Raw genomic sequence first — 12,436 nt, forward strand, 5'->3', positions numbered from 1 at the left:
TTTAATTTTGGATTTTCAGCATCTTCAGTTTTCTTTCTTTTCCATAACCTGTCTGACTGATTCTGATCCAGGTGGTGATTTGGCTCATTTCATCTCATCCTCCCACAAATTCCAGCTTTTCACACTTTCTAGTTCAGGACACCAGCCTTGGTTTAACATCCAATCCAAAGGATGTATGGGCCAATGGTGTACTCCTACAGTTCAACATCGTAATATCTGCCCAGATTATACATTTATGACTTGGTCTGTGCATGACCGATCTCGTCCATTGCATAGAAACTTCTTCTCTCAGAGGGTAGCGAATCTCTGGACCTCTCTGCCCCTGAATGTGGTGGAGGCCAGATCATTAGATACCTGTAAGGTGGAGATGTATAAACATTTGAAAGATTGAGGAATTGAGGGTTATGGGGAACTGGATCGGCCATGATAATATAGAATGATGGGGTAGGCTTGAGGGGCTAAATTGCCTACTCCTATTTTCTTGTGTTCATTAAACCAGTCTAACCCCTTGCAACTGATCTCATCTTATGAGCCCTGGGCAGTTGCTTCATTCCTAAACCAAATCAAACTGATGCATTTAACCTGGATGTACGGAAACAACTGTAGTAGGTGTGTAGTATTTAACCTATGAGAATCTTGATTGAAAGAGACCATAACAACATCATCTGATCCTTCTTGATTAAGCCAGAATTATTTAGGTATAATGTGACAGTAACAGAATCAGTTAGGAAATTTAAAATAAAAAACAGAAGATGCTGGAAATACTCAGCAGGTCAGGTGTCATCTGTGGGAAGAGAAATGGAGCGAATGTGTTCAGTTAGGGACTTAGTTTGTACTTGAATACATTTTTTTTAAATGGATGAGTTTCCAAAATGAAGGCCATTTGTTTTAACTTTTTTTCCTAATTAAAGGTTCAACTTTATTGCCAAGAAGCTGAGTAAGCGTTTGATGCAATTAGGAGCCAACAAACTGCTGCCAGTGGGATTGGGTGATGACCAACATGATCTGGGGTAAGAGTGCTCTCTGTATTTCCCTTGAAGACCTTTCTTAAATGCTTTGGTTGGTTAATGGAGCAATACAGTGTCCATGTACTTGTAAAAATGTAGCTGTTGAATTCAAGCCTGTGTTGTTTCTTAAAACTGACTTGATGCTGATCGACTTCTGCTTAAGCCCTGATAACTGTTCCTTCAAGTTCTGTTGGATAATAACTGCTTCTATGAGTTTTAACTAAAGGTGTTTTGCGTGGTTTAAAACCTGGGAGCTTAACCATGTTCAGTATTGGTCTTCCTGTTGTAATCCCTTCTCCATTTTTCACGCAAATGAACTTTGCTTTAACTTGTTTCTGGCAATTGATAGCCCAGTTTAAAAGTGCTTCGTTGTGGTTTTTTGGGAGTCTTTTACTCCCAGGGCAATTTTTTATATCTGATGGCGGGGAGAAAGGCTGTCTGTGGAGTGCAAACGTACAGTAAGGAAACTGGAGTTCTGTAGAGTCAAGCTACTTCTAAGGTACAGCAGGTGCAATATTAGAAACAGCTTAACTCTTCAGAAACCTAGAACTCGGCAACATTTTGTTTTTCTGTAGAGATTCTTCTGCCCTGTTGCCAATATCGTACGGACAAAACCACAGGCCTCAGAGCAAAGAATATGTGGGTTATTGATCAAACAACAAAGCTAATGTATGTCATCTCCTTGCCTGTTTGACCTTGGAGCTCATAGTTAATGATATCACATTGTAGTTGAACTCGAGCCTGTAACCTATGTTACTCAGTATTTCACATTCTTGACTAAGTTCCTGCCTACAAAGTAATTTCAAGTGGCCATTATTCTATGTGAATTATCTGAAACAACTATTAAGCTCAATAAACCATCAATGTTTTGAGCTACTTACTGCAGATTGCAGCTGCCATACATTATTGTCCATGTATTTTGCAGTGTCTTCTGATGGAATCTTCACATCAGCTGGCACTGTGACACGTAAGAGTTTTCTCCAGAGTAATATTTCAAAACTAATGTAAATGCTTTTCCCCATCCAGACCAGACGCTGTCATTGATCCATGGTTAAAAGAATTCTGGGATCATGCTTTAAGAATCTATCCTCTCCCGCCAGGGTTAACTGTGCTTGGTGATGATGTCATGTAAGTACAGAACAGTGGGCAGCTCAGGAGGGAGGCATGTGTCTTGTGCTTGGGTTTCCCTGTTGCAAAGTAAAGTTAGTTAGTTCCTAATGGCGGAGAGAATGTTTGGACTAAGAAAGAAGTCATGTGGTGGTTCAGATCTTCAGTTGTGGATTTCCCCCATCCACCTACAGTCTTTTCCCTTCCTTGGACATCTCACACAGTGCCAGATGGATTGCAGTTATGTAAAACCAGCTGTTATTGCCCTGCAAAGGTGGGTAATGGAGTCCTCTACGTCTGCTGCACAGCTAAGCTATAGCTGATTCAAGTCCAAATCCCCAACAAACTCCCTGCCCTTCGCCACATTGGGAAACACAAAGCATTTGTTAGAATGTAATAGTTTTCAATCATTTGCCTGCATCCCTTCACAATCTTGAGTTGTCTATGAGTAACGTAAATGTGGGTTGCAAAATGTATGACCCTGACAATATGAAGGAGGCAACATAGATCCATTGGACAGAAGTCATGGAAGGAGCCGGAAATAGGGCAGTATATTGAAGATCAGTGGGTGAGCAGGTCTCCCCAATCAGCAGATGGTCGTATGTTACCCCTTGGCTCGAAGTTTGAAATCCAGCTCTCAGCACTATTGTTTAAAAGATCATTCATTCTGGTGGAGATCCTGGAGGCCATCTGGAGTGCTGTGCGGCATTTGGAGGAATCCATTACCCACGTCTGCAGGACAATGATGGCTGGTTGTGCTGCAGTGGTTCATCTTCCACTACGTTGGACATCTAGGAAGGGATGCTTCAAAAAGAACCCCTCCCTCTCCCCCCTCCCCGTGGATCCTCCGACTTCTACCATCATGGTTGTGGGAACTGTCACTTAGTCTTTTGAATCAAATTACTTTCGATATCAATGTGCAAGGTAGTACATTTGGTCAGAGAAAAATCTGTGAGTTCTTTGGCTGGCAAGAGTGTGAATGGGGTCTCCCCTGACTTCATCTTCACCAAGTGTAACAAGTTCATGGTCTTTGGCACTGGGATTTAGATAATTTGGTGTTCTGCCTCTGCTGCTTCCCTCCTTTCCTCTGGCTCATATGGCCAGAATAAGGTTTCTCCCTGCTCTGGCACAGAATCCTATTCCACCCAGCAATGACCATTCCAGTTCTTTTCTGGTCCCAACATCGTGGCTGATTCTCTTAGTGGTTCTCCCTCCCTCGGTAATGTGTCACTCTCCTTTAAATCTGCTATCACCACCAGTTTCTACAATAAAAAGCCCTTGACCTCTCAATCCTTACAAATTACTGCCCCATGTCCAGACTTCCTTTCCTCTCCAAAGTCCTTGCATGTGCTCAACCTTCCCAGATCCGTGCTTATCTTTGTCAGAATGTTGAATCCCTCCGGTCAGGTTTCTAACCCTCTACAGTACGAAAACTTCTCCCGTCATTCTTGGCAGCCTATATGAATGGGGTTAAAGGAATCCATCCCTCCTTGTCCTTTCTGATATGTCTTCAGCCTTTGAACACATCCTTCTTCTCCTGTCTGTCTCCAACCATTCTCAGGCTAGGGAAAAACATAGATCCCAGGTTCTGTGCTTATCTCTCCAGTTATAGTGCGAGAATCATCAGCAAAGCCACTTTTCCCACTCCTGGTGTTACCTCTGGTCTTCCTCAAGGATCTATCCTTGGCTCCCTCCTATCTCTAACTCACCAGCTGCTCCCTGGCACTGTCATCCAAAAACACAGCATTCATTTTTTTGAATGCTGTGAAGTTATCCAGCTTTATTTTACAATCACCACCTTCTCTACTGACCACTCGTGCACTAACAATACCTGGCTTAATTTCACAACCATTGTCTCTGCTGGTCCCTTGTGAGTCGATAATGTACAACTTTATTTCACTACCATGTCTCCTAATCCAAAATTTCTCTGAATTGTTAGACTTTTTGTTTGATGTCCATTTCTGGATGATCAGAAATTTCCTCCAACAAAATTTTGTGAAGACTGAGCCATTGCCTTCAGTCTCTGCCACGAATGTAATTTCTCTCCAGCAATTCCACCTCCCTGACACTGAATCTGCCCTGGTGTCACATTTCACCCTGCAGTGAGCATTGAACCACATATCTGAACTAGTCTTGACTCAGTATATCTGCTGAAAATTGACTCCTCATTTGTGCTAGTTTGAGATGGATATTCAGCATGTTTTGTCTCCCTCGTTCTACTTGACGTCATCCTCCGAAACTCTGCTGCCTGTGTCTTAACTCACACCTCAATCTGTTCACCCATCACTCCATTCTTGCTGACCTACTGTACTTCCTGGTTAAGCAATGCTTTGATTTTAAAATTATTGTCCTTATTTTCAAATCATTCCAAGGCAGCTGCACTCCCTGTCTCGACTGTCTTCTCCAGCTCTATCATTTGCCAAGTTATCCCTGCTGCCCAGGTCTGTGCTCTTGAGTTTCTGAGTTTAATCACTCCACCTTTGTGCCCCAACCCTTCCATTCCTTATCATTAATAATCTTAAGAATGCATTAGTCCTAGCACTGCACCCACTTAACATTTCCCTCCAGTCCAAAAAACTATCACTCACTACTCTTTCACTGCTGTTTCCTGTTACTTAACTATCCTTGCTGCTGCAACCCCTTTCTTTTTCCGCCCCACAGCCTTCAATCTGGATGACAGTTTATTAAGCACCTTTTGGAAGTCTGTATTTACCAGATAAATGCATTTCCCTCATTGGTTCTCTATTTTTTTTCACAAAAACTCTTATCAAGTTAGTTAAACTCAATTTGCCTTTAACAAATCCATGTTGGCTTTCTGTAATCAATCCACACTTGTCCAAGAGACTGCTGATTCTGTCCCTGGTTGTTGTTTCTAGAAGTTTCCCCACTATCCATTTTAAACCAAATTGTAGTTACTACGTTTATTCCTTAACCCATTTTTTTGAAAAAATGCGTAGCATTTGCAATTTTCCAGTCCTTGGTCACCATCCCTCTGTCTACAGATGTTTGAAAGGTGGTGGCCTAAGCCTCTGCAATATTCTCCCAGTAACCTAGGATGCATCCCATCCGGACCAAATAATTTATCTACTGTAAGTGCAGCTAGCCTTTCTAGTACCACCTCTTTATCAATCGTAGAATCATAGAACAGTATAGCACAGTACATGTTAGCCCATTGCTTTGCTGAGACTCCAGCAGCAGCATCTTCCTTGGTGAAGATCGATGAAAAGTCCTCATTTATTATTACAACGATGCCCTATGTCTCCATGTGCGAATTTCCTTTTTGGCCTCTGAGCATCCTCGCTTCACTTGCAACTTTTTGCCTCATTAACCTAACTGCCTTTTCACATCCCTTCCCTCTTTAGCATGCTCTTATAAGAGGGCTCTTGGGTCAAGCTTTTGGTCATCTGTCTTAATATCCCTGTGTCGACTGGTGTCAAGTTTGATTTGATAATTCTCCTGTGAAGCACTTAGGTACTTTGGTTAGTTGAGGGTGGTATCTGTGTAGTTACTGTTGCAGTGGTGGTAGAGAAAACGTGTGCTTTGGTATTTGTGAGATTAATCTTGGCCTGGACTAGTGGCACAGCTAGTAGAGCCACTGCCTACCAGCTTTAGAGACCTGGGTTCAGTCCTGATCTTGAGTGCAGTCTTTGTGGAGTTTGCATGTTCTCCCTGTAAACATGTGGTTTACCCCCAGGTGCTCTGATTTCCTCCCACATCCCAAAGATGTGCAGATTGGCAGGTTAATTGAACATTGTAAATTGCCCCTAGTGTATTGGTGAATGGTAGAATCTGGGGGGAGTTGATGGGCATGTGGAGAGAATAAAAAATGGTATTAATGTAGGATTAGTGTAAAATGGGTGATTGATGGTTGGCGTGGACTCAGTGGGCTGAAAGGCCTCTTTCTGTGCAGTATCTCTCTCTGTGCAGGATCCTGAGGAGGAATCCCTATTCCTCTTCAAGTTATGTTGTGCTACCTTCTATGTTCAGTTTTGATGGCTTATAAACGGATTTCACTGAATTGTTCCCCTGGACTTTGTCATGAAGTCTCTGGAGTAGGGGTTGAACCCAGTGTTGTTTGTCTCAGGGACAAGCATTGAACTCGTTCAGCAATATACTGCAGACTGATGTATCTCTTGTAAACTATGGTTTTTAGCAGACTGTTTACTACAGCTTACAGGTCAAGTGAATGGCAGTATTGGTGGGATCCACTTTCTTGGTTCTAATGCACAATACTATAAATCCTGGAAATATCTAATGGACACGGAATTCTGGACAGAGCAGATCAGGCAGCATCTGTAGAATGAAAAACTTAATATTTCAGGTCAGTGACGTTTGCTCATTGACCTGGAAAGATAATTCTCTCTTCATAGATTGAGAAATTCCAGCACTTTTGTTTTCATTTCCTTGGCATTATAGGGATTGTTTTAGTTTGTGTGCTTCAGGTCCAAAAACCTTTTTGAATGTGACGTACTTCACGTAACATCTAAATCCGTGTGCAGATTACCATCAAAGTACCGCTTCCAATTCGAGGAGGATGCCACCAATGGTTTAGCAGTGGGACCACTTAACACAAACCGAGAAATTCCAGGCCCACCCTCACAGCTCCACCCATTCCCCGCTCGGATGATCGCCAATGAAAGGGTCACAGACGAAAACCACTTCCAGGATGTGCGACTCATCACCTTCGATATCACTGACTCTGGCATTGAGTAAGAAATGTTTGAATCTGTCTTCCAAGCAAGTAGATTAAATTGTAAATAGACTGCTGTGATTAAACCAGGCAGACACCCCAGTATCTGGCCTTTGCCCTGTCAGTAACATCTTTGTAGGATGGCTGATTGCTATTAATGCTCCCAGTTAATCGGAAGAGTTATCCCTTCCTATCCCTTCTGCTTTCCCACCTGTCTGCACCATTTAAGGTCTCCCTTAGACGTTGCTAATTAGGGGTGAGACCTGGTCTCTGGTATGCTTGTGGAACTCCTAAATATTGATAAGAGAAAGAAAGGTAGATTTGCATTTATTTTTTAGTTTTTATGACCTCAGCACATCCCAGTGAAAGTGCGGTCACTTGTAATTTAGGAAGAATGGTGGCTAATATTAAAAAAACCAAGATCCCTGATATAGTGCGGTAAACAGCCAGATCATCTGTTTTGTCACGTTTGATGGATAAATATTGGCCAAGACACTAAGGAAACTCACATGCTCTTCACAGAGTGTCAAGACATGTTTCACATCAACAAAGAAAGTAGTTCTAACAGTGCAACATCTCTCAATACTGCACTGGACTTTGTGTTCAGAAAATCCTAGTGAGTAAATTGTACTTGCGGTCTACAAAAATGATAATAAGATCAGTGGTTTACATGGAGACACAAGACACTGCAGATGCTAGAATCTGTAGCAACAAACAACCTGCTGGAGGAACTCAGCAGATCAGGCAGCATCTGTGGGACGAAAGGAATTGTCGATGTTTCGGATCAAAACCCAAAAGGAATTGTCGATGTTTCAGGTCCTGGTGCGGGATTTCAACCCAAAATGCCAACAATTCCTTTCCTCCCACGGATGCTGCTCAACCCACTGAGTTCCTCCAGCAGACTGTTTGTTGCTCAATGATTCACGTTTCCTGAACGTAACCTCTGAAACTTTTGTATGTATGAAGAGGCTTAGCTGGTGACTGTGACTTTCATACCATACATTTACTAATGGTTAAATACAAGGTTTTAGTTGAGAAGGTTTGGTCATGGAAATGTATAAGGAGGCCATTCAGCCCATAGTACATATGCTGTCTTTTAAGGTTAGCCCAACAGCTCTGACCTTTACCTGAATGCCAGAAAAATCTACACCTTCCAGCAATGGTCTCATCCTGGTTATTATCAAATTTGATTCCACTAGAGTTCCAAGCATTTCGATTCAGCTTATAACAACTTGTTATTTAAAATAACTGCTCTTTATGTCACCATATGCGTGGCCTTCTTTACTGACAATGAAAATGTAAACATTTTCTTTTTTTTCCTCTCAAAGCCTTGTCATTTTGAACTTCATTAATTTGCCTTTAACCTTTTCTGCTCCAGCTCAGCTTCTTTAGTGAGTCCACATAACTGGAGTCCCTCACCCCGATATCATTTTAGTTGATCTCCTGTGCACATCTTGAAGCTCCTGATGTCCTCCCTGAAGTGTGCTGCCAGAATCGACCATATTACTCCAGCTGAGGCCTAAGCAGTGACCTTAGTTTTCACAACTCGAACAGGTTTATTGTAAGGAGGCATTGAAGCTGTGATCCTTCTCTTTGATTTAATTTTACCCTCTGAGCTGCAGGTACTCAGCAGGGGACGTAGCGATGATTCAACCTCGAAACTCACCAGACAGTGTGGAGCAGTTCTGTCAACTCTTTCGTCTTGATCCACATAAAAGTTTTATCCTGAAGCCCAATGATTCAGGTTGGATTTTTGTTTTTTGCAGCTGATCGTTTGTTGCTATTGAATACATCTTAAAAAGAACACTTCCTCATAGAATCCTAGACAGTTTATGACACAGGAGGTCACCCTGGTTGGGCTCGGGCAGTGAGTTCCAGACCCTCACCATTTTTTATTTAAATTCTTTTCACCTCCTTTCTAATCTACTACCAATTACTTTAAATCTCTGCTCCTTTGTTTTTGACACCTCAACTAAGGGAAATTGGTCTATCATATAGTCTCTATCTAGCTCCTCAATATTTTATGTACCTCAGTTAAATCTCTCCTTAACCTTCTCTGTTCTAAAGAAAATAATCTGAACCTACCAAATCTTTTCCCATAGCTGAAATTCTAAAATTCTATGCCCCTTTACCAGTTCTCTGGTATCCCAATTAATATTAGATTAAGTGAATCCTCCATTATTAAATGTCTTATTGTCTGAAATATGGCCACAGATTTACTCTCCCATCTCCCTCCGATTGTTTGACAGTCTATAGTACACTGCCAACAGTGATTGCCCCCTTTTCGTTCTTCTTCAACACGTGTTGCAGCATTTGATGATCCTTCTAATACTTCCTTCCTTCTCAGAGGTGAGATTAATTCTTTAACCAATAAAAAAAAGCCACCTTTTTTTAAATTCCCCTCTCTCCTGTAAATAGGAACATTAAGCTAATGCTCCTTTCCCTTTTCAAGCAACGTTTCCATAAAAGCAAAAATAACATTTCCACGTGCCTATAAGTGCATTTACCTTATCTGCCTTATTCATTATACTTCTTGCAAGTGTAGGTTAGCATCCTCTTGCCATTTATTATGCACAGCTCTGTTAACTGATTATTTTAAATAAAGTAATAAACTAACACATTTTACTTTACCTAAATACGTATGAGCAGTATGCAAGACAAGCTTTTCACTGTACCTCAGAACATGTGACAATAATAAACCAAATCCAGTTCCCTGCACTTTGTGTATTTTCGTGGAAGGTTTGTATTTGTTTCCAACAATATGCTTATATTCTAGTATTTACTTGCCTCTCGGCAATTCTGCCATACATTGGCTGACTTACATGATGTACCTGCCTGTGCCTTGTATCCCTGCACCTCTTAAATTCCAGTTAACTTTGATTATGTCATCCTTCCTTGGATTTAACCTATGGAGTTCAGGTAAACCTACACTGCACTCCCTCACAAGGCTGAGGGCCGTGCTAAGTGAACCAAGGGAAATGAAAATCAGGCAAAGAAGTGGATTTGAGGTACAGGATCAACCATCATCACACTGAACGGTGCGACAGCTCAGGAGACCGTATGCCCTGGTTACTGTTTCTTATGTGTTTAATGTGTGGCACCAGAAATGCTTATAATTCTCCGGATGGTCTAACCAAAGCATTGCAATAGCTATGGCATTACATCTGTCCCCATTTATTCTCATTCTCTGTATAATGGCCAGCGTTCCTTAAGCCCTTCTATTTTCTCTACCTGTCCACAATATTTTAATAATCTATGAGCCCTTAAGTTTCTTTGGACTGCTGTGATACAGCACCAGAACCGTGCATCAATTCCACTCTCATTGCAAGCAGCTTGCATGTTTTACACAGTGATGTGTTTATAGGCATGATGTGTTTGTACTGTGATCCCTGGCATTGCCCAACTGTTCGGCAATATTTCAGCTTTGGTGAAGCAATTTCTGAGCCCTGGGACTGTCCTGCGCACATCGGGAAATGGAATACCTGGTCACCTCACATTGATGTAAAGTTGATGAAATTCTGGAGACTTAATTTCTTTTTCTGGCCATTTCTATCGATGATAATGCTGATGCTTGTGCTGATCTTCCACCAACAGGAGACTGATGCGTAAGCTCCATTGTCCTGCGCATGGAGAGCAAATAGCATGTGCTTCCCCATGTTGGTATCTGCATGCACAGAGCTGCTGTACGTTGGGTGGTTTGAGTAAACTCACTTCCCTCCCATCCCTCAGCAGTTTCCATGCTTCCCAGAAGGAACTGAGGTAAATCCAGCTTCAAGTTCCCAAGCTGTCTAATGGAATTAAGTGGTAGCCACTTATACTTCCTTGTGCCACACTTCCTATTCTATCCAAAATGCTGTTCACTCTGTTAAAATCAGCCACTGCCTGCTGTAAGGATATTAATTTTGCATGAAGTGAGATTAGAGTCTTGTAATTTGTAATTCACCAGATTCACCCTACTTACACATGATGGGATAGAAGCCTTTTCTCCTTGATGGCATTGTGATGACACAAAGATGGCATTGTAGGGAGTGGAGTGACATTCGTTGATTAAGCAAATGGGCAAAATGATGGCACAGTGATTTCATTATAGACAAGTATGGACCTAAAGGGAGTAGTACAAAGTATTTTTTAAATGATGAGGGATATGGTGCAAAGGTGAGTAGGTGGAGTTGTGCCCACAGAACAGCCATGATCTCACTGAATGAAAATCAACTGAAAGTTAATTGGCCTACTTTTCTTATCAGCCTTCCCTTGTCCTGCTCTGACCAATATCCCATTCTGTCTCTCCAGCAACACCACTTCCTGCTCGACTGCCACAACCCTGCACAGTTCAATACCTGGTTGAGCGATACCTGGATATTAACTGTGTGCCTCGGCGCTCCTTCTTCGAGCTTCTGTCGTACTTCTCTCCCGACGAGTTAGAGCAGGAGAAGTTGAAGGAATTCAGCTCGGCCGAGGGTCAAGAAGAGTTGTACAGCTACTGCAACAGACTTCGCAGGACCTCCTTGGAGGTAGGCCCGACAACAGCTCTTAATGTGATAAAATGTCCCACTGCATCTTACAGCAGCCACCAAATTTGACACCATAACAGAATGTATAAGGACGGTCGATGAAAAGATCAAGCAAGCAGGTTTTAAGGAGCATCTTAAAGGGGAAAGAAGTAAAGAGTGGAAGAAGTTCAGGCAGAAACCTGGAAACCTTGGAGCCCAGGCAGGTGAGGGTATGGCTGCCAATGCTAAAGTAATTAAAATTGGAGGAGCTTAGGGATCTTGAAGGGCAGTGGGAGCCAGGGATCACACTGAAGGTTAATGTGCTCAGGCAGATGAACCTTGGGCGCCGACAAGCCATGCTGTATCAGGTGCGAGGTGAATAATTTGTTCACTGGGAGTGCTGCCTGTATAGCTTTCTGATGAGAAGGGTGAAGCTGGCCAATGTTGAGAGGTGGGGTGATATTCTTTCAGCCGGTATATTGGAGCCAAGGAAACACTGAGAGAAGATGTGGAATGATCTGGAATTCCAGATTTCCCTCAAGCGTGTAGCTGAAAGCAGCAGCTTAACCCGAGGGTGGAGGAGAGGTCATTCTTCCTGTGGTGGCCAATGCGGTGGAGGCATCACTGAATGAGCGACAGCTCTATGGCAACCCTCTGCCACAGCTTCAAATCAATGAGGCACCTCCTGGAACCTTAGAAAACCAGCGTGATTTTATTCCTCACCACTGTACTTGTTTCTGGTCACTGACCGAGTGTTGAGCTCTGTAAAGTTCTTAATTTCTTGGGATTTTTCCTAGGTTCTATTCGATTTCTCACAGACCACAGTTGCTGTTCCAGCCAATTACCTCTTTGACCTCATCCCTGAAATGCGACCTCGGGCTTTTTCCATCGCTTCTTCCCAGTCGGTAAGGACCTCACTTCCATACTGGATTTATTTGGGAGACTTGTTGCACAAAATGGGGTAGATTTTCAATGTGCTGATGCAGCGTCAAACTTGACAGGCTGTCCATGACGCTGTCACACCTGAGACTGTTTGTGATGGGCTGCTCCCCGTGATCACATCGATTGGAGAGTTTGAGGTCTCTCAGGGTCATGATTCTGTTTCTAGATTCATGATTCGGACAATGTGAGTTTGAATCCCA

General features: G+C 42.5%; 1 protein-coding gene across 10 annotated transcripts in view; it reads left to right on the plus strand.

The window, feature by feature from the left end:
- ndor1 (NADPH dependent diflavin oxidoreductase 1) overlaps positions 1 to 12,436 on the plus strand; it is a 38,202-nt gene that overhangs the window by 14,115 nt on the left and 11,651 nt on the right. For 9 of the 10 annotated variants that reach the window (XM_052037272.1, XM_052037269.1, XM_052037276.1 and 6 more), the window contains 6 exons: positions 912 to 1,010; positions 2,034 to 2,135; positions 6,614 to 6,823; positions 8,421 to 8,548; positions 11,095 to 11,315; positions 12,092 to 12,199. In XM_052037272.1, coding sequence (XP_051893232.1) covers positions 912 to 1,010; positions 2,034 to 2,135; positions 6,614 to 6,823; positions 8,421 to 8,548; positions 11,095 to 11,315; positions 12,092 to 12,199 — 868 coding nt within the window. The remainder of the gene's footprint in view (positions 1 to 911; positions 1,011 to 2,033; positions 2,136 to 6,613; positions 6,824 to 8,420; positions 8,549 to 11,094; positions 11,316 to 12,091; positions 12,200 to 12,436) is intronic. The other variant, XM_052037275.1, reaches the window with a different exon arrangement.

Source organism: Pristis pectinata, chromosome 23 (genome assembly GCF_009764475.1).
Source record: "Pristis pectinata isolate sPriPec2 chromosome 23, sPriPec2.1.pri, whole genome shotgun sequence".
Taxonomy (NCBI): domain Eukaryota; kingdom Metazoa; phylum Chordata; class Chondrichthyes; order Rhinopristiformes; family Pristidae; genus Pristis; species Pristis pectinata.